The sequence below is a fragment of the Lissotriton vulgaris genome, chromosome 12, assembly GCF_964263255.1.
Source record: "Lissotriton vulgaris chromosome 12, aLisVul1.2, whole genome shotgun sequence".
NCBI lineage: Eukaryota > Metazoa > Chordata > Amphibia > Caudata > Salamandridae > Lissotriton > Lissotriton vulgaris.
The window spans coordinates 603,165,920-603,189,341 of NC_141700.1; the positions used below are offsets into that span (position 1 = coordinate 603,165,920).

Genomic DNA, 23,422 nt, shown 5'->3' on the forward strand with positions numbered 1-23,422 from the left:
GTCCTCGATCCAACACCAATCAAGGCTGTTTCCAGCATGATTCGATTTTTATCAGAATACTTTAAAACAGCCTATGATTAAAGCACCAGATTAAATATACTGGACGCACAGTGTATGTTAGGGATTATTTGTAGCACACATATTTAACAATATTGGCTTCTTGGTGCTAGAATTCATGATAACTTTTATCCAAAGTTAAAGCACCATGTCAAAGTTGGTAATAAATAATGCAGCAATCAGACACGCTAGTGATTCGCCAATGGGTGCTCCCTTTACTAGAATTCCCCAGGCACTGCTAAATTTTACACACATTCAATTAATTTATACAAAATAAAATGTATAGGTCCAAATGTTAGCTATATTTTTGAAAAGAAACTTAGAGTCCCTCTACGTGTAGTCAATGTCAAACTGACAACGTGCGCAAGTTTAGGGAAACAATAATGGCCAGCTCCCTTATGCGGAAGCCCGGCACCGTAAATGTGTGGCACATGCGGCGCCCGCAGCGGCGGCACATCACAGGTCCAGGGATGCTGAGTCTTACAGAGTGGTCGAAGTGGGCGGGAATAACCCAAGGATTGGATCTGTGGGTGGAGCCAGAGGTGTGGCCAAAATGCGCAGACATCCCAATTTTCAGTATTTGTTGGCATTTCACTGCCCAGTTTAATCAACTAATGGATACACATGATTATTTAAGGTTATAATGAGTTATTGACATTAAAATATATTCACAAAGTGGGATATGCTTCTAATCACAGAATGTACCAAATATGATAAAATGTGGAAACACAAGCCATTTGTCTCCGAGCCATGGAGTTTCTGTCATCAGCACTTCTCCCTTTTTGCAAATGTTTTCTCTGCCATATTTGCCTCATAATGCAAGATCTGCTGCATGATCTGACCATTTAAACTAATAAATTGTTTGTAGCTCAAACATATTAAAAGTTAATATAAAATGTGACTTGTGTTGCTGCAGAGTGGATGGCCTATTGCAAAGGTTGACTGGTCGCTTTTCTCACTGCTGCGTTTGTATGTTACACTGGTACTAATAAGGCAACATCTTTCCAGAGACTGTTAGCATGTGTACACACGTCAAAATAATAAAATATCTGAAAATATACTGCATTACGGTGCAGCCTTTTTTTTAATGCATAATTTATTCAACACTATGGCATAATATTGTCATCCTTTGCTGCATAATTAATTCCAGTGGCCCCACAGCAATCAGCACATGTTAAAAGTGCTTGTGAATGAAGCAGGGAGACTGTGAAGTTTGTGAACTTAGTTTGGTGTGCGTGCAAATCTTGCATTGCCAATCCCTGGTGAGTTGCAGCTACTACTTCTGAAACAAGGCCAATGGAGGTACCTATGGGTGAGGCAGACTGGCCTCAAGCACTGGTGGTGCCCTGTGCATTAATGTTTGTTAGTGCCCCCCAATGACCACCTCTGCCATGGATTCCCTCACTACCACCCTTTAGCAGTGCCCCTCAAGTCTCCATAACCACACTCTCTCTCACATGCATTTAATTTGTTTTATAGCACCACTCACACCATTGCAGGGTGTCAGAGCACTTTACATCACACACGTTACTCAGAGACAATCAATATGTGTGTAAATCACAGTATATGTTACATAAGACTAAGGACTGTAAAGTGTAGGAGTCACATGACAACGATACTAGTAGCCCGTATAGTTTTATAGTGATTGGTCTGGAGAAACACAATACCTGGAATTTAAAACGTAATACCATGGTTGGGGGTTCTCCTTAATAATCAGAAATTATTTCTGTCCAAAAGAACACTTTTTGGGACATTTGGATAATCAAAGACTGGGGGGGGGGGGGGGGGGGGGAGACATAACGCTCTAATTTATACCTTGCAGTTTGTATGCAGCTCTTAGATGACAGTTAATAACTCACCGTTCTAAGTTAGGATTTTAACTTATAAACTGCAAGTAACAAAAGGATCTCTCTGACAAAAGCAGTAGCCCACTGCCCTATTTACATTATGTGCACTTTGTGATCTGCATGGCGCATGTTCTTCGCAGCCGACACATTAACCCTCTGAGCTACCTTTCCATGAGTCAAAACTTCCACTGGACAAAATTCTGATCTCTTTCTAGGAAGAACATTAAACACCAGAGTCATCATGACATTTTTATTGTTGCCGAAAATTGCTGGAGGCCAGGAAGGAGGCAGCAAGCGTTTTTAAAACCATAATATACTAGAAAACATGATGCCTCCACCTAAAGTCAGCACCCGGTGCGGTCACACTGGTTGCACCGCCCTAGAGCTGGCACTTTTCAAGGGTCCTGTGACCTCAGTGACTGTTGTTCTAGGGTGTGCTGCTTCATAGGCCTGCCCGCAAGACTGGAGGTGAACTTCATTATGGATAGTCGTGGACAAGCCTTGAAGGTTAACCTACACTTGTCATGCTAGGGTCCACCTGCTGGTGCGAAGACACCAGGAGTTCTAAGGTCTTGTGGAGCCTTCTAAGGTCTAGCATGTTATTGTGCTCTCGCAGGAGAGTGGTCTGGTGGACTGGTTATTAAGTCTGAACCTGGTTCCCAGTTCCAAATTCAGCAGCTCTGACCATAGTGCCACATCCTCTACCCCACTGAACACCGTACTGCCCCACTGAGAAAAACTCCCAATGTCTTCAACTACAACCCAATTGTTGCCCGCTATAAACACCTGGATGCGCCTCAATTTAAATCACGCACTAGACAAGAGCAATATGCGGCCTACAAAAAAAAAAAAGTAACAACATCCTGGAAAAAGCATACACTTAAAGGGAATGCATAATTTAGCAAACCATGGGAAATGTAAGCAGGAACAACATGGTTACCTTAATGCTTTTACACTCACTATTCAAAAATCAGTGCGTGCCTGAAAAGTTGTGGACACGACTACAGGGCTCTGAATGGACCCATTTCAATGGCAATTTCTTATATCCTTACAAAATTTAAGCAGTATGGTAAAAAGACCGCATCCCTGGACGCAAAGCCGCAGCACACATTTTGTTGTCCAATCCACACATTTCAGTACCTCCAGGATTGGTGCACTAGTTCCAAGTCCAGGGAAAATAAAGACAAGAAAACTAAAATAGTGCTTCACTGGCAAACTCTGTAAAAGTGGTGCTAATGTGTTCCAGTGTGAATAAAATCAGTTTGGCCAGTTTGCTACCACTCTCTTATTTTATTTAGTTATTTATCTATTTTTCATATTTTTAGCCTTTTGTTCCCAATGCTGCACTTTGGAATTAAAATGTCAGAAAAATAGGCATTTCCAGCAAAAGCGTCTGTCTTTTTTGGATCCATTTCACAGGGAAGCAAAGAAAAGAAAGGAGAGGAAAGAGTGAGAAACCCGTCTTGAAGTCACGGTTTTCATGGGCGTCCGCAGAGGGGGCAAGGAGGGTCTCTCCAGGGGGGGGCAAGTGCCCCTCCTTGCCCCCCCTGCGGACGCCCATGTCACTCATACATATACTCACTCATCATATGTACTGATACACATATACATCCTGTTACACACCGACAGTCATCCAAAAGTTACTCACACACATACTCACACATGCAAATAAACTATTGAACATCCATTTGCATATACAGCTATACACACACTAGTACATTACTTCTAAGGAAACTTACACATACTTACTCTCTTAAACAATCACTTAAAGAAACACATACTTAATTAAACAGGAACTCTTTCAATCTCTCACTCTCACATATACTCACTTATATACATCAATACTCACAAATACTAGATTAAAACATATGTAGATACTCATAAAAACACTAGTGAGGCAGGCATTCACTCACTAACACACATATTCACACTCATCCACCCATACAGTCCTGCACATACGCTGTCTTAAAAACACATACAAACAGTGAGTCAGTCACCAACCCATGCAGCCACTTATACACAAAGTGAAACACTGATACATATATTTAAAATATTTAAAAATTACTCGCTAATATATGTATTCACTAAGATACACTTTATAAGCCAGTTAATCAATATTTTATTAAAAATAAACATCCATTTACACACTTATTTAAACATGTATTCGTCCATCGACCTTTACAAATACATATATAAAACATATTGATATTTCAGAAAGACACACATTCACTGGATGGTGTCATCAGTGATGTCATGAGTGATGTCACTGACCATGTCATGAGTGATGTAATATGTGACGTCATCAGCAGTGCATTGCAGGCGCGCAAGTTATAGTGAGTCCAACTAACTATAACGTGGGAATTTCAATGGTTTTATGTCAGTAAAATTTCCAGCTAACTATAACTGGTGTGAAACCTATGGTTTTTTCAATGAATTTAATAGGTTTTTTAAATGCTAATTCCTAACTATAACTGGTGTGAAACCTATTGTTTTTTCAGTGAATTTCATAGGTTTTTTAAATGCTAATTCCTAACTATATATAAAGCCCCCAACCTATGTTTTTTTCAGTGAATTTCAAAATTTTGTTAATAGCAAATGTCTATAGCTATGAAATGTAATATTTTTGAAAATGAATGAATCCTATATTATATTTGTATTTAAAACAATTTTTTAATGTATATATATATATATTTTTTTTTTGCCCTGGAGCGCTCCCGGGGCGCGCCCCGGTGAGCGCCCTGGAAAGCGTAGTCTTTTGAAGCGCCCCAGGGCGCGCTCCGGAGAGCGTCCCGTTAGCACTATTGCAGAGAACGAAAACATCATCGCCTCGTATCGCGTAGCCGCGTCCACGTGATACGCACAGCGTAAGCGCACCCGGAAGCACTCGAGCGAATATGATCGCGCAACGTAAACATCCGACGCGCTTACGCGACGCGACCCGGGGCACGCCCACGGGCGCGCTCGGGGGCGCGTGGCGTAAGCGCGTCGGGTCATGTGACCTGAAAATAACACTTTTAATTGGTGCAGAACAGTTTTGGTTTCATAATGATGAAATCCCTAGTCTTGTGACCTGAAAATAACACTTCTCATTGGTTCAGGATTTTTTTTTTTTCCAAATGATGAAAGACCCCACCTTTTTTCCTTATTCTGACTTTGTCCTTTGACTGAGGAAGACCTGTTTTGAAATTTTTGAGGTATATTTTGTACTTTGAAATGGCTACAGTAGCAGCATCAGCTGGAGCATCTCCACCACCACCACCACCAAGAGGACCACCACAACATCACATTGGTGGTCAAGAAGAAGAGGAGGAGGAAGAAGAGGAGGAGGAGGAAGAGGAGGAGGGGACGAGGAGCAGGTGGCTGGAAGAACACAATACCCCATACCAACCCAAGCCACACATTGTATGGGAGTTTTTTTCCATCCCTGAGGGAAAAAAGAAAGTCGCAGCATGGCAGATATTTTCTAGAGTCACTCCAGCAAACAATTCTGTAGACGCTGCCACAGTTCTTGTGGAGTGGGCCTTGACCTTTCTCAGCAATGGCCTGTTAGATTGGTCATGACAGAAATGGATTGTGGATGCTATCCATCTGGCAATTTTGGCTTTTGTTATTGCTGTTCCCAGCTTAGCCTGTCCGTAAGCCACAAACAACTGATCAGATTTCCGAAAGGGCTTTGTTCTCTGTAGATAAAACTTTACACATCTTTTGATGTCAAGGGAATGTAAGGTTCTTTCCGCTGGCGTAGACGGATTTGGAAAGAAAGTCCGTAACTTCACTGGTTCATTGAGATGAAACCGTGACGGCACTTTTGGTATAAATGTAGGATTAGTTCGGAGGGTCACATAATCCTGAGAGAAATGCAAACATGGTTCCTTTATAGTTAAAGCCTGGATTTCACTCACTCTTCTAGCAGATGTTAAAGCTAGGAGTAAAGCAACTTTCCATGTGAGAAATTTAAGCTCAGCCTTGTGGATGGCTTCGAATGGGGTTTTCATTAACTGCATGGCTCTGTGTTAAGTTCCCACTCTCGTGGAGGAGAACGCACCGGAGGGAATGCTCGGAAGAGACCTGTAATGAATTGTTTGATTAACGAGGATGAACATAAAGAAGGAAGCTTAGCACTTTTTCTGAATCTTGAAAGTGCGGCTAAATGGACTTTACCTGATGAAAAAGTGAGTTCTGATCTAGCCAGATGTAACAAATAAGGAAGAATTTGTTCCACAGGAGCTTCAATCGGGTGAACACTGTGAGCCTCACACCAACAGCAAAATCTTTTCCATTTAAGACGATACGTCTTAATGGTACTCAGAGCTCGTGATTTAGTTAGGATGTTACAACAGTCCTGAGGGATGTCAAGGCCTTTGAATTCTATGAAGTCAGGAGCCATGTGTGCAAATTTAGAGACTGAGGGTCTGGGTGCACCACTTGTCCCCTGTTCCTCGACAGCATTGTTGGTGTTGGAAGAAGATGTATCGGCTGGTCCTGGGAGAGCAACAGAAGTTCTTGGAACCAGTACTGTTGTGGCCACAGGGGTGCAATGAGGATGAGACGGCATCCCTCCGCTTTCATCTTGCGTAACACCCTCGGGATCAGAGGTATTGGGGGAAAAGTGTAAGCACAAATCCCAGACCCTCGCATGGACAGGGCATTCCCCCTTGATCCCTGTTGTGGATACCTGCTGGCGCAATATTGGCATTTCTTGTTCTGCTTTGTTGCGAACAAATCCAATGTCTGCTTGCCCCAACTCTGGAAAACTCTTTTCACTTGAGTGTGCTCTAGCACCCACTCGTGACAGTCTGATAGGGATCTACTGAGTGTATCCGCCAGGGTATTGTGGAGGCCTCTGACATGCTCCGCTTTGATGGTTATGTTGTGGAGTGTAACCCATTCCCACAGTTCTTGAGCTTCTATTGACAGAGTTGCTAACCTTGTCCCTCCTTGCTTGTTTATATAACACATGCTGGTGGTATTGTCGGTTCGAACCAGCACCAATGAACCTGTAATTCTTGGTGGGAAGGCTTGCAGAGATAGAAAAATTGCTCGCAACTCCAGGCTGTTGATGTGCCTTTGTCTGTACTCTTGAGACCACTTGCCTTGTATCTGCAAATCCTGGAGATGACCTCCCCATCCCTCCATGGAGGCGTCTGTTCTCAGAACAAAATCTGAGACCTCTTGAATGAAAGTGAGGCCTTCTGCTAGATTGGCCATCTGTGACCACCAATGTAGAGTGTTTACCATGCTTGGTGTGACCTTGATGGTGTCGTTGAAGGAACCTGCAGCTTGTTGCCACTGAAGGTGCAGTTCTTCCTGTAGTGGCCTCATTCTGAGGCGTTCCAAAGGTATGAGATTTATTGTTGAAGAGCACACCCCCAGAAGCTAAGCGAACATGCGGACAGAAACTGACTTTCTTCTTGAAATCAGAAGAGCTAGCTTCTGGAGACAAAGCTGTCATTCGTGAGATAAGAATGTCTTGCTTTGGACAGAGCTCCAAGGAACGAAAGGACCTGCATTGGACCTAATTGAGATTTGCTTCTCTTCACAGTGAGCCCCAGAGAGTTGAAGAGGTGAAGAGACGTCACAGTAGCAGACCTGACCGCTTGCTCCGAAGGCCCTTGATTAACCAATCGTCCAAATATAAGAAGACTTGGATTCCTCGTGATCTTAATGTTGCTACTACAGGAGCTAGGCACTTTGTAAAGATCCTTGTAGCTGACTTTAGACCAAATGGGAGCACTTTGAACAGATAATGGGCCCCAGCCACAGTGAAGCGGAGATATTTGTGATGTTTGGTATGGATTGGGATGTGGAAATAAGCGTCTTCCATATCTAGAGAAGCCATAAAATCTCCCTCGTTCAGGCAACCTAGAATCTCTGAAAGGGTGACCATGCAAAATCCTGGTTTCTTGAGGAATCTGTTCAGGCTGCGAAGGTCTAGGATCGGTCGCCATTCCCCTGATTTATTTTTGATCAGGAAAAACGAGAATAGAAACCTGTCCGTTTCTGATGTGCTGGGACCTTCTCTATTGCAAAAAACACAGTTGATGGGCAGAATGTAGAACAATGTCATACATTCACCCCAGTACAGGGATCTGGGACTAAATCCATCGTTTTTTTGCACTCCACACCACCCTGGGTTAGACACTGGCTATATGCAAATCAGCTCTGACCCTGTGCCTCATGGGAACAGTCCAGTCCGAACTACCAAGCCATGTCTTTCCCAGACCGGAATCAAGCATCCAAGGACCGGTTTCTGGCTATCAGCCTTCATCAGCCTGGATAGCTTGACTCCAGTGGTGTGGAGTGCCTGGGACTCACGTCTGAGTATACCCAGCACACTCGGGGTGAAAATTGCAAAAAACACAGTTGATGGACAGAATGTAGAACAATGTCATACATTCACCCCAGTACAGGGATCTGGGCCTAAATCCATCGTTTTTTTGCACTCCACACCACCCTGGGTTAGACACTGGCTATATGCAAATCAGCTCTGACCCTGTGCCTCATGGGAACAGTCCAGTCCGAACTACCAAGCCATGTCTTTCCCAGACCGGAATCAAGCATCCAAGGACCGGTTTCTGGCTATCAGCCTTCATCAGCCTGGATAGCTTGACTCCAGTGGTGTGGAGTGCCTGGGACTCACGTCTGAGTATACCCAGCACACTCGGGGTGAAAATTGCAAAAAACACAGTTGATGGACAGAATGTAGAACAATGTCATACATTCACCCCAGTACAGGGATCTGGGCCTAAATCCATCGTTTTTTTGCACTCCACACCACCCTGGGTTAGACACTGGCTATATGCAAATCAGCTCTGACCCTGTGCCTCATGGGAACAGTCCAGTCCGAACTACCAAGCCATGTCTTTCCCAGACCGGAATCAAGCATCCAAGGACCGGTTTCTGGCTATCAGCCTTCATCAGCCTAGATAGCTTGACTCCAGTGGTGTGGAGTGCCTGGGACTCACGTCTGAGTATACCCAGCACACTCGGGGTGAAAATTGCAAAAAACACAGTTGATGGACAGAATGTAGAACAATGTCATACATTCACCCCAGTACAGCATTCTTGAGGAGCACTGATACAGGTTCTTTGAATAATAAGTGAAGACGAGGGGGAAGGGGTCGCCTGGGCAGAGTGGTAGGTGGCTTGGTGATAAATTCTAAGGAACAACCGTTTTTCACAAGGTTCAGAACCCATAGATCGGAGATAATTTCTCGCCATTTGTCCACAAATGTTGAAATCTTCGCGCCCATAAGAAGTGGAAAAGTTGTGAATGGCGCCCTGCGGAGATCAATGCTTTCTGTTTGATTTACGTCCTTGATTTTGGGATTGTTTTAGACCTCCCTGGCGAGAGAAACCAGCCGTATTAGATTGGCGGTATGATGACTGGTAAATTTGTCGATATTGGGGCTGGTATTGTCTGGTTTGCTGTGTTTGATTTCCTCCTCTAGAGGAATAACCATGCCCCCTAGCATCTCTGAATGTCCCACGTTTGTATTGCAAAGAGCCTAAGGACCTTGCAGTGTCTGTATCGGGTTTTATTGCCTGTAGGGCTTCATCCATATGCTTCCCAAACAACGATTCACCATCGTAAGCCATGCCCAATATTTTTGTCTGGACTTCCGGTCTGAAGGTGGTGGCTTTAAGCCAACCCTGGAATCTAAGTACTGCTGCCCCAGCTAGCTGTCTGAAATTCGTATTGACAATATCCAGTGCACAATCAATTGTTTCTGATGCTGCTCGCTCACCCTCTAGTAAAATCTTCCATGCTTCTTGTCTTTTCTCCTCAGGTATGAGGTCAATCAGCCCAGCCATGTCCAACCACATTTGGGGATCGTAACGGCCTATGATTGCTAAAGAGTTAGCAGCCCTGAAGGAAGCAGCAGCCATAGTGGAAAACTTCTTCCCAATGAGATCAAGATGACGTCCCTCTTTGTCCGGTGGTGTAGTAATAGGCGTCGCCGGGTTCTTAGACCTTTGCTGGGCAGCCTTGTAAATGACAGAATCTGGTCTCGGGTGTCCAATGAGGCAGGAGGGACTATTGGCCGGTGCACAATACTTTTTATCTATTCTTGGAAGTACCGCAGGCACGGACGCAGGATTTTTCATAATTTTGATACCCTCGTTCCATATATATTCAATTATTTGAACAGCCCTGGTAACTTTCCTGGACTCCTCCTTAAAATCGTTTAGGAAACAGTCGGTCTGTTCCACCGTGACAGGAAGTTGAAACCTAGCAGCAGCCCTCTGCATGAGGTTGTGAAACCCACTTATATCCTCTGGTGGAGAATCAGATTGCAGAGGCGTTGGTGGCGAAGGCATAGGGATAATATACAAATCCCATGGTTCCACATGAGGGTTTTCTGGCAATTCACCTTCTTCAGGTTCCTCATCAGAGGAAGTGTAATGATCCTGAGAAGGTTGGTGATCTTGAGGAGGCTCTGTACTCAGAGGCCTTGGTGTCGGAGCCTCAGGTGGAGGTACAGGATCTGGAACCGCCACAGGCGGAGGTGGTGGAATAACCTCCCACGGGGGAAACCACTGCCTATAATCAGGGCTTGCAAGTCTTGGATAAGATTTGGTGGCAGATGGCTGGTATCAGACTGCCGATATTGTCTACGATACATTGTATGATGAGGAACGACAATGTCCTCTTGGTAATATTTTTCAGTGTACTCCTCTTCCTCTTCATCTTCATCTTGACACTTGATATGAAGCGCAGAAGGATGACGAGCTACACCAAATGGTCCTACTTTATCTTCATATTCATCATCCTCCTCTTAGGCATAAGTTTCTAGGAGGTGAGATGGAGTAAGAGGGGAAATATGGGAATACGCATGCCATTGAAATGACTTAAGTTGAAAACTCCTTGATCAAACTGGCGTCAAATTAGTTGGAATCCCAACCAAAGCCTTAGTTGGAACAGGTAAAACCATTGTAGACGGAATGGTCGTCGACGGTATCTCAGTAGATGGACTTGTCGTCGATGGACTCTTTGGTAGAATCGTCAACGAAATCATCCCGCCCTCTCAAGAACTGAGCGATTCACTAGCCACCTTCTTCCACCGCAAGATCGCCAACATCTACGACAGCTTTAACACCACGACCGCCCCGACTATGCCAGACTCCACCTCCCCCGTGAACAGCGCCATCCGCCTGACCTCCTGGTCCAACGTCAACGACGACGAGACACGCAAGGTCATGAACTCCATCCACTCAGGATGTTCGTCAGACCCGTGCCCACACCACGTATTCAACAAAGCAGACGCAGCCATCGCACCCCAACTACGGAAGGTCATCAACATCTCCTTCGAAACAGCGACATTCATGGAAAGCTGGAAACACGCCGAAAATCAATGCCCTCCTCAAGAAGCCCAAGGCGGACCCCAAGGACCTCAAGAACTTCCGGCCCATCTCCCTGCTCCCATTCCCGGCAAAGGTCATCGAGAAAATCGTCAACAGATTGTTGGCCCGCCACCTGGAAGACAACAACATCTTGGACCCTTCCCAGTCCGGATTCAGATGAAACCACAGCACAGAGACAGCCTTCATCGCCGCCACAGACAACATCAGGCGCCAACTAGACAACGGCTAAACATCAGCCCTTATCCTCCTGGATCTGTTGGCCTCCTTCGACACGGTCTGACATCGCACTCTAAAGACCCGACTCCTAGAAGCCGGAATCCAAGAGAAGGCCCATGACTGGACCACGTCCTTCCTCTCCGGCAGAACGCAGAGCGTCCGCCTCCCACCCTTCCGATCCGAAGTCACCAAAATCAGCTGCGGCGTCCCCCAGGGCTCATCCCTCAGCCCGACACTGTTCAACATCTACATGGCCCCCATTGCACAAGTGGCCCGCCATCACGACCTCAACATCATCTCTTACGCAGAAGACCCCCAGTTCATCCTCTCCCTCACCAAGGACCCACACATCGCCAAAAACAACCTCCACGAGGGAATGAAGGCCGTTGCCGACTGGATGAGGAGCAGCCGTCTGAAGCTGAACTCGGACAAGACGGAGGTACTCATCCTCGGACCCACCCCCTCAGCCTGGGACGGCTCCTGGTCGCCAACCACATTGGGAGCAGCACCAACACCCACCGACCATGCACACAACCTAGGATTCCTCCCTCTTCCTCTCTAAAGAGGTCAACGCCATCTCCTCCTCCTGCTACAACACCCTCTGCATGCTCCGCAGGATCTACAAGTGGATACCGACCGAAACAAGAAGAACGGTGACACAGGCCCTTGTCAGCAGCAGACTGGACTACGGCAACGTACTCTACGCAGGAATCCCAGCCAAACACCTACGTCGACTACAACACATCCAAAAAGCCTCCGCCCGACTGATAGTCAACGTCCCCAGCTGCAGCCACATCATCCCCCACCTGAGAGACCTACACTGGCTTCCTGTCGACAAGAGGATCACCTTCAAGCTCCTCACCCACACACACAAAGCACTCCACCACGCCGGACCAGCCTACCTGAACAGCAGACTCAGCTTCTACACCCCCACCCGCCAGCTCCGCTCCACCAGCCTCGCCCTCGCCGCATCCAACGAACAACCTCCGGCGACAGATCCTTCTCCTACCTCGCCGCCAAGACCTGGAACATCCTCCCTACCCACATACGGCAGACCCAAGACCTACTCACCTTCAGAAGAACTGGCTCTTCGAGCAGTAGCAGCCCCCCCCTCCCCTCAGCGCCTTGAGACCCTCACGGGTATGTAGCGCGCACTACAAGTACTATGATTGATTGATGGATTGATTGATTGATCGTCGACGGGCTCGACGTCGACGGGATCATCGCCAACGGAATCATCGTCGACGGAATCACCGTCGACGGGCTTGACGTGTTCATCTTCGACGGACTTGGGATCTTCGTCGATGGGACTGTCGTCGACGGGTAAGTCGTCGACGGCACAGTAGATACTTGCGTCTTCGTCGACGATACCTCTCTTGTCGACAGTGAAAGCTTCGTCGACGGTACCTTCGCCGATATATGTTTCGATGACGACTTCGTGGATGAGGCCTTCGTCGACGATTCTTCGACGACAGTCTTTTAAGATGTTATAGAAATTCTCGTCGACGATATAGGAAATGTAATAGAAGTAGTAGAGATAGTCGCCGTCGATGAAGGAGCAGAAGATGTGACAGAAATCGTCGATGATAGAGGGGAAGCCAAAGATTTTGAAAGGCTTTTACTCACTGTTTTAGAAGAGTGTTTCTTAGAGTCCTTGAGAGCAGAAGTCTGTGGAGACTGTGTAGACCCCGATGATTTAAGCCACAGCAGGACTCTTGCCTCCCTATCCCTGAGAGTTTTAGAAGGGAAGGTACGGCAGATTTTACAATATTTTGCCTCATGCTTAGGGTAGAGGCAGTAGATACAGTCCTTATGTTGATCATCAACATGGACTCTCTTCATGTCGCAGGTTCTGCAGGGCTTGAACAAGGCCTTCTTGTCAGACATTCTGAAGAAATACTGAGTGGCACTCAGGGAGAATTCCTTCCACACGACGTGCGGTGAAAATCTGAGGAGAACTGGATCTGCTGAGAGTGTTCTAGAGGGTGCTGATAGCTGATTGGTTGGGACTAATTTGTTGGTCCTTTTAGCATAATGATGTAGGCAGGCTGCTAAGATCTAGGCCTCAGGCCTTTTCTTTAGGGCCTACTACTATTATTTACCTTTGCACTGCTTTTTTATTTACCGTGGGAATCCCGCCTCGGCGATGGGGAATGATTCAGGCATGTGAATCTATGAAAGATACCCCCAATACTGGATAAAACTCTACTCCAATTCAGAGCACTGCTCTTAGGTATTGAGCATCTTTTGCCCTTGTTTTGTTTAATTGTTGGAATAGATTAACTTCACTTTATTTTCCTCTCATGATTCTGCACGCCTTTTTTCAGTGATAGGATCTTTCATGCAATACTGATTCTGCTGGGAACTGTGGCTTGCTGGGTTCCCCTCCCTTCAACTTCACAAATTTCATGTATGTGTGCCCCCTTCAGTGCCTCCTACTTAAATGCATATTGCCATGTGCTGGGAATCAGACTGACCAACAGTCGTCCATACGGTTACTGCCTTTAGTAGGAGAAGCAGATGGCAAGGATGAAACAGAACAAAACAGTTTGTTTACAGATGACATGCTCAAGAAACCCACAAAGCGATACTCCTTCAAGGACAGGGAAGTGACTCGCCAAGATAAATGCAACAGGAAAAGAATTACCAGAAGGAAACAAGCAAAAAATGCCCACAGGAGAATAGAGAAAGAACTCCCAAAAAATAATGGAAAAACCATTTCTGTTTGGAAAAAACTCAGATAAACAGTGAAAGGGCACCCAGATGAGAATAAGGAAAGGACTAAAGAGGGGAAGTAGTAAGTGACCCTAAAAGGGTAAACGCAAAAATATGCTGAACAGGTTAAAGACTACCAGATGTCAACAGAGCAAGGCCTCTCGGACGTAAACAGGGTGAAGATTCCTAGAGAAAAAAACAGAAAGTAATCATAAAGAGAACAGGGAAAGAATGATCAGAGGAGAAAAGAGAAATTACTGACTCAGGAGTACAGGAAAAGAACTCACACAGAATGCCTCAGGAAGCATATCAAAGGAGAATAGGGAAACAATGCCTGGGGGAGATCAGGGAAAGGATGCCTTCAGGAGAACAAGGAAAGAGTTCCCAAGCAGGGAAGAGGTAAACCACTCCTAAAGAGTAACATGAAAATGGCCCTTGTAAGGAGGCCTTGGAAATGACTCCCAGGAGTGAACATGGTAAGGATTCCCAGACAGGAAAGGTGAAAGTATTCTCAAAGGGAATGGTGAATGGATGCCAGTGGAGAATAGACAAAGGAATGTCTAATGTCCACAGGTTAAGGAATCAAAAAGAAGAAAAGGGAAGGGACTCCATGAGAAGAACCTGGAACGTATTTCCAGTGGGGAATTACCAGGGGAGAAGAACTACCTGTGGGCAACAGGTTAAGGGCTCTGAAAGAGGAACAAAGAAAAGGAGATTTCCCATTGGAGAACAAGGAAAGGATACACCAAAGGCTTACCTACATCTCGCCAACGGGCAAGAGCCGTGAGGGGAACGGCGGCAGCAGCAATACGCCGGGAGGCAGCCCGGTCGAACCGGACCACACTCCCCAGCAGCCTCTGGGGCGGCAGCGCGCCTGTGACGCGCCAAGAGAGCCCGGAGGCGCCAGTAAAAGGCTGACCCCCCGGGAGCCCAGGGGGGAAAACAAAAGGCTTACCTACATCTCGCCAACGGGCAAGAGCCGTGAGGGGAACGGCGGCAGCAGCAATACGTCGGGAGGCAGCCCGGTCGAGCCGGACCACACTCCCCAGCAGCCTCTGGGGCGGCAGCGCGCCCGTGACGCGCCAAGAGCGCCCGGAGGTGCCAGTAAAAGGCTGACACCCCCTCTCGCCCCGCGAGTCGCGCGCGGGAGCGACCGGGAGAAGCCCGGGACAAGGGCGGGCCGTCTGTGGCCGTCAGGGGCCAGAAGAGGCCGGGCAGGGCCACCCCCTTTGGTTCGAATTGTGAGTACCCGTAGGTGCATATCTGCGGAAATAACTTTGTTCTTTAAGTTTTAAAAAACTACTGTATTTGAGACCTCTGGTCGATCCCCCAAAATGTCAGACCAAACTACTTTACCAGATAACTATTTGCTGAAAGTAGTATCCAGAATCAATAGTGACAGAAGGAAATCTCTGGGGAAAAATACTGTTCCAGACCTCCCACTGACTCCATCTGCGGATCTTAATAATGTGGATATCATCGTCAATGAGACAGACACAGCAGTGGAGTATGATAATATCAGCGACAATGTTGATTTAACTACGGCTTCAGACAATTTGACAAGGGTGGAAGATGACCCAAGTGATAACTCCGGGGGTACACCTCAGCAGTCCGTTAGGGCTACTAAGTTTATGCGAGCCTGTAGGAAAACGGCACCTAAACGGGGTAATCACTCTACTAGAAAGAACAAAAAAGACGCCATACACAAAGAGAGCGCTGAGGAAACAGGGTCTTTAGTAAATGACAATTTTGTTTCCATTAAGCCCGATCAAATTGACCTATTACTGAGTAACATCTACCGTAAATTTAATATGGTGGTAGAGCCCTTGTTAACTAAAATTGAAGATATGCAGGCTGAAGTAGTTAGACTAAGGGCCGTGGTGGATCAGCATGCCGATAAATTGGAAAAATCTATATCAGATATTAAAATACCAGCGTGCTCAACCTCTGTCTCTACAAAAGATAGGGTGCAGACACAGTCACGACCCATAAATAGTGCCCCTCCTACTAATACCAGGAAACAACCACCCAAAGAGCTACCTGTACCATTACTTACAACGGCCCAGGAGGCAGGTAGACCTTCAAAGCAATTAAATGCTGGGTCGACAAGCACAATGTCGGGTACTTTACAGAATGATATTAGACCTACATCATCAGCTCCTAAGACAGCTTCGGTACCAGCGGTCTTAGCTTTACCGGCTGCCACAGGGGGAACTAATGGGGTACCCATACGGATATGCAGGCGTCCAGTAGATCTCCCACCTGAATGTGTACCCTACGTTGTGGTCTTAACTAATGTCCCGATCTTAACCCAGTTCCCTAATAATCAGGAGTCAGAGGAATCTTTGAAGAATAAAACAATTTCCTGGTTAAACCGCCATTGTGGTTACCCAGTTGGCTACTCTGATCAAATCATCTCTATCAGAAGAGTCAATTGGATCGGTAATACCAAAAAGTCATGTGGGGGCGATTGTGTGATCATTAATTTTAAGCATCCGCAACATGTTGCGACTGTTTTGCTTAGAGCAGCCTCAATCACGCAGTCAGAGACAGAAGTAGTTGCTAGACCACTGGGCTATTTTTACAACCATCTTAGCAGGCTGCCTTCTGTTAATTGTAGGGAGGGGGCAACGAGCAACTTTACTTACCCATCTTTTGTAAATAGACCTGCGTTGCCTAACTTCTGTCCTGGTTTACAAGATGGTATATTTACCCCGCCGATGCATATGGTGAATCCTATGTCAGGCGGGAATAATTCTATAACACATACCCCCAACCCATTTGTAACCTATGGTAGTACTCCTTTGTCTGTTAGTGGGATGGTCTATCAAGTCCCAACTCAGAACAGGTATCAGTCACTGAGTTTTTTAGATCAAAATGATTGACATGAGATTGACCCTTCCCGGGATGATGCAAATAGTAATAATTATGGAGAAGTAATTATGTCTGTAGATGAATTGGACAATGATGTGATTATAGATTGTATGCCGACAGGGGGAGAAGTCTCAAATCCAACGTATAACATAGAGCTTTTTAACATAGAGAATAACATGTCCATATTTAGTGATGAACCGCCTATTGTCAGCCATGAGAGAGATAGTGCAACTTGTTATATCACCAGCTGGAATATTGCAGGTCTAGTGGCCAAGGAGGATATGCTAGGATGGAAAGATTTCGTGAACTTATTTGATATTCTTTGCCTTCAGGAAACCTGGTGTAAAAACTTTAAAGGCATTGATGGTTTTGTATCCTATGAACTCCCAGCCTTGGCCTCAACCCATGGTAGAGCTAAAGGAGGGTTGTTGGTGTTGATTTCAGTCAAATTACCTATCTCGGTGAAAAAGTATGTAAAAGTGGGGGCTCATTCACAAATTCTATGGCTAACACAAGAAGCGGGTAGAAATATACTTTTGATTAATTTCTACAATAATACATTTGATGGCACTAGACATGTTGCAATTAATGAATTAGATAGGACATTGAACAATTTTGTCAAAAATTTTAATGGTGTTTTTGAATTTATTTTTGTGGGGGATTTTAATGTTTCTGTATGCCCATTATCTTCTCAGAAGTTGTGCGGTGTGTATAATCGTTTGGGGGATGCTGATGTTCATTTTCCCCATCACACCTATGGGGAGACCCTGAATAACTTTTTGATACAGTATGATATGGAAATTATGGAAAATGCCAAAAATGATGTGGGTGAAAATATCCCGACTTTTAAAGGAAGGGGCGCTAACACCATTATTGATTTTATTTGCATGTCTTCAACCCTTATTCCGTTATGCCCAGTGCCCAAGGTGATTGATGTTATGTTAAGTGATCATAACTGTTTAACTACTGAATTAATAATATGGAATAATGTCTATTTACGTGAGCAGGGTAGTATCGTTAATATTGAACCCCATAGACAGAATGGGTATAGGTTGAGGTGGAAGGGAGAAAAAGCGACATAACATCTGAGTCCATCATTTCTACTTGTCTGATGGAAATCACGCCAATTTTAGAACAGGATGATACCTCGGCTGCCAGTATTGACCACTTTGATAGAATTAATTCAACCATCAATAAGAAGTTTACCAAAGAGGTTGGGCACAAGAATGGATAGAAAAGGGGATGGTTTGATCATGCCTGCTCTACTGCCCGGACGGATCTTAAAGAGGCTTTAGCAGTTAAACCAAGAGATAAGAGTCTGGTGATTCAACTTAGGCAGGATTATAATTTGATCCTTAAACGTAGAAAAGCTGAATTACAGCAGGAAGCGTGGGACAACCTCAGTCAAGCAGCAGAATTGAAGAACTGTACTTTGTTTTAGTCTACGGTGAATAGTCCATTCCTAAAAGATGAAAAGGCACCAGAACTCACATCAAATGTGAGTATGGAATCTTGGATCCAACATTTCTCCATTATTTTTGATTCGAGTAATAGAACTGTATCCAATGGAGAAGGCTGGCCCATCATAGCCTTAGATATCACTATAGATGAGGTTATGGTTAGCATAAGAACCAGTAAGGGAGGGAAGGCCCAGGGACCGGATGGTGTGCCCATAGACGTGTATAAGACCGCACCAGAGATTTGGGGCCCATTGCTGGCCAAAATCTTCAATGCAGCCATTTGCTGTAAAATACCGTCTACTTGGGAGGAATCAATAATCGTCCCCATTTACAAGAAAGGTGACCGGGGCAATGCCAAAAATTATCGACCTATATCCTACCTGGACTCATCTGTCAAAATTATGAGCCGGGTCCTTTTAGTAAGACTAGAGGAATGGGCAGAAACCAATGAGATCTTAACTAACTGCCAGTTTGGATTCAGAAAAGGACGTGGCACCATTGAGCAGTGTCTGAATCTAGAGCTCTTGGTAGGGAAATATACCCAGGCCAAAAAAGGGTCGCTTTATTTATGTTTTGCTGACCTAAGCAGCGCTTTTGATATGGTAGACCACGCTATATTATGGGTCAAATTATTAGAAATGGGGGCCCCTGAAGGTATAATATACTTCCTCGCCCGCCTGTACGAAAAGCTTAGCACCAGTGTTCGATATGGACCTAATGGGGAGTGTACGACCAAGTTTAGGATCGGGAGGGGAATTAGACAGGGGTGTGTTTTAGCACCCCTGCTTTTCACCCTCTTCATAAATGAGGTAGATTCTGTCCTGCAGACAGTCACGGCGGATGCCCCTAGAGTCAACAATCTTAACATACCCGTATTACTTTATGCGGATGACGCAGTGTTACTGTCCAGGACTCCCCTGGGTCTTCAACGCCTGATGAACCGCTTTGTGCGGTTCATCAAAAATAGGAAACTGGTGATCAATAAATCAAAAACATATGTGATGGAGTGTGGGCCTGGAAGAGTTCAAATGAAAGGTAAATCCCATTCTTTTATCGATGGCGAACTGGTCGAAAAAGTTGAAAACTTTTGCTACTTGGGAATTACTTTTTCTAATAATGGGAGCTGGGTCACTGAACACAAAGTTGTTAAAACAAAGATGATTAGGAGTGCTAACGGGGTCTTTGCATTTGCCAAGAAGCTGGGGAGCAGACGTATTAAAGACATGTTAAAAATGTATCAGTCCAGATGTCTCTCTGCAGCCCTTTATGGGGCTGGTGTATGGGGTGTGTCACCAGCGGGGAGCCTTCAGGTAGAGGAGAATAACTTCCTGAAAAGGCTCCTGTGTTTACCAAAGTCTACCTCCAACTCCTTGGTCCATAAGGAAACAGGGATTCAAACCCTAAGTGATATGATCATGTTAAGACCCCTATTATTGTGGCGCTCCATTTGGCTCAGCGATGGCACCTCATTGAATAGAGCTATTATTGAGGACTGCCTTTCTTTAGACCAGCATTTAAAGATCCCTTGGATTAAATACATTATTGAATGTTCCCAAAAGATTTTTGGGATTAATGTGATTAACGATCCATACAGTGCCTCGGATATCTCTAAATCAAGTATGAAAATAACTTTCTTGAACTATTGCAATGAAAGGCATTTTTTGGAGGATTCTAAACTATCCACATGTGTACTGTACAATAGCATGAATGATTTTATTGGATTTCATCCGTATTTGTCACAGGTAACCAGAGTTTCGCACCAGTTTGTACTAACCAGAATGAGGATGGGAATAGTACATTACCTTGTTGCGTGCCCTAATATTAAAATGCGCCCTAATGGACCCTGTGTATGTGATAACAAAACGGAACAGAGCACTAAGCACTTTCTATTATCATGCGAATTGTATAGTGAACTACGGAAATTCTACCTAAAGCCAATGTTAAAAAGATTTGGAGTGAGAACAACCACGGACGCTATGAAACTGCTTTTTAATCTGCACCATCCGGACATTTGCTTTTTTACTGCTACATTTTTGCTTAAAGCTATTAGCGCCAGGAAAAGTATGTGCTTTTAATTATTTTAAATATTTATTCCATCCCCCTCTGGATAATATATGTATTATGTGTTTTCTTTAAATGAAATGTTTAATGTTTAATGAAATGTTTGTATCTGTAACTGTATGTGCTTTTATGGACATGCTTTTTAATGTTCCGTATAAAGCATTATGAATTGAATTGATACATATAGCGAAACTGGAAGGCAACTCTCTGCAGAAATGAGTTAAGGACTCCGAGAGAGGAACAGGGAAAGAGCTTCCAGAAAAACCCAGGCGGGCATTTCCAAAGAAGAATAGGGAAAGGATGCCTAGATGAGAACAATGACAGGGTGCCTACAGTAGAACAAGGATTCCTACACAGGAAGAGGTAAATGACGCTCAAAATATAAAATGAAAATGACTGAGCGCAACAGCGTAAGGACTCCCTGAGGGGTATGGAAAATGTACCTCATAGCAGGGTAAGGATTTACATCTCAAAGGAACCCAGAAGAGGAACAGGGAGATGACACTCAGAGAGGAACAAGTAGATGATTACCAGAGAGGAACAGGTGAAGAATTCCCTAGATGGAAAAAGAGAAATCACTCTCAGAAGGAACATAAAGAAAGGACTTACAGTGGGTGGAAAGGAAAAAACCTCAAAGAAAATCAGGAAATTGATTATCAGATGAAAATGGAACATTATTGGAGGGAAAGGATTTCAGAAGAGAGAACCCTTAGGTCTTGATTATGATTAGAGGGATAATTTCCGATTCCAGTGCTAATAGTTTCTTGTGTAGGAATTAGAATTTGGGATTTCAAGTTCTGAAATATTTATTGCACCCAGACAATGGAATTACTCTGACATATTTCACCAGGTACAATTCGGTCAAATGTATTAGGGGAATAAGCCTAGTGAAAAGGTAAAACAAAATTCACCGTTTGGCGATACAGACTCCACATGTTATGCATCATTTCCAGGGTTAAAACTCTGATTAGGACTTACCATACCCAGTAAATACCTCACCCTTGAGTAACTCTATTTAACGGGTGAGATAAGTATCAACCCCTATTTCGAAATACTCCGAATCATGGTCTTTGAGAAGAACTACAAGGAAAGAGGTTTTCCAGAGAATTTTTGTGGGATGATAATGGAAGGGACACAAAAACTAATCTGAAGGGTAAACAGAATACGTTTATCAAAGATTACAATGAAAAGAATTTCAAGTTCAGGAAAGGGGCCCGTAGGGGAAACCAAAGTTTACTATTAAAGTATAATACAGAGCTGTCTTTCAAAGGAGAACAATGAATAAAGTCTTATTGATCAAATCTTTATTGTAGAATACCTCTTTGAGCAGGTCTTCTTTGACTTACTTTAATGCTTTAGTAAAGATGGTAGCTGGAAGCCTTGTTAATAGGTTGTGCTGAACATCCAGTGTCTCCAATGGAACATGTTCCTCAAGGCTGGGCAGGCTCTGTAGACGATTATGGCCCACAGACAACTTCTGAAGACTTATACAGCTCAAAGTCCTAGAAAAGAAAACACAAAACCGTAACCCTTGCCTAGTTATACACACTAGCGCACCGCTATGGCTCACAACATATTCATATCTATTGATACATCCTACTAATACCTAGAGATATTTTAGACTAGTAAAGCACCCCAAGATCTTTCTACCTAATGACTCAAGGGTCTCGTAGATATGCTTAGCATGCCTACATGAACTGGTATGACAGAGACTGGCAAATACACCAATATATGCCTTTTTACTCACAAAAGAGCATATAAGAGGCAGAGCAACCCTTTTTCTATATTCACTGTTTTGTATACTTATGGTGTCGCTCCAAGTGGGACGGGTATGACCAGACATGGGTCCGTGCACACTGTCTCACTGGAACTAAGCTGTGCCCGGCTGATGAGCCCATGACTAAGGTGCAGCTGTTCCTGGACTGTTTGTGTTCCCATTCAGGGAGGATCTGGCCTGAAAAATAACAATGGATTGGGATGCGGCCCAAGTGATTACCAGTGGCTGAGATTAATTGAAGCATTTCATCCATCACTCTTTTGTATACATGTACTGGTATGACTTACAGAGTGGCATTTACTCACAAAAGAGCCTATATGAAGCAAAGCGACCCTTGTTCAAGGTATAAGACGATAATATGATGGTTACATAGTGGTGCACCTCCACCTAAGTAACCATGCACCATTAATTGGATAAAGTTACTTCATTGTTACTGGTTCTTCAGTGTGGTATGTCTCACATACTCACTTTTTAATTGCTTAGTGCCCTGCCGGAGGAGTGCCTAAATGCACCTTAAAGAAATTCATGGTGCAGACATCTTGCTTTCAAAATAGCTTTTCACCTTTTTGTCCCTGTAGAGTGTGGATGTGGCTTGTACGTGATTCATCAACAATTTCGTGGCTTGTGCGTGAATACATGAAAGATTAACAGAGCACACACATTTCTGATCAACTGGTGTTCTTCAATTTAGCAATTGTGTGAGAGCTGAAAAGATCTACGAAAATATTTCTGAAGACTGATCCATGTGTACATCTGTAAGTGCATTATAATCAACACAATGTTGTTGGTAAAGGTTTTGTTCATATGTAGAAGAGTGCTGCATGTGACATTTGGATCCCACTCTCTGGTTACTTCTGGCCAATGGACAGCACAGGACCCGTCTCTAAGCCAGCTGATACAGTACTTGACACAGCTGCATGATTATCATCAACAGATTGACCAAAAGGTGTGTGTTGGCAGTCATTCACCCATTACCTATGAATGAGTGAGTGATGAAACTGACCACCAAAGTGAAATTCAGAAACCTGATGAGGTCAAAATCTTATCAG

The 23,422-nt window shown here is 44.5% G+C and overlaps 1 protein-coding gene across 1 annotated transcript in view; it reads right to left on the reverse strand.

The window, feature by feature from the left end:
• Positions 1-23,422, reverse strand: part of PHLPP2 (PH domain and leucine rich repeat protein phosphatase 2) — a 631,402-nt gene that overhangs the window by 121,351 nt on the left and 486,629 nt on the right. The window contains exon 12 of the mRNA XM_086945488.1: positions 21,943-22,098. Within this exon, the coding sequence (XP_086801614.1) occupies positions 21,943-22,098 (156 nt within the window). The remainder of the gene's footprint in view (positions 1-21,942; positions 22,099-23,422) is intronic.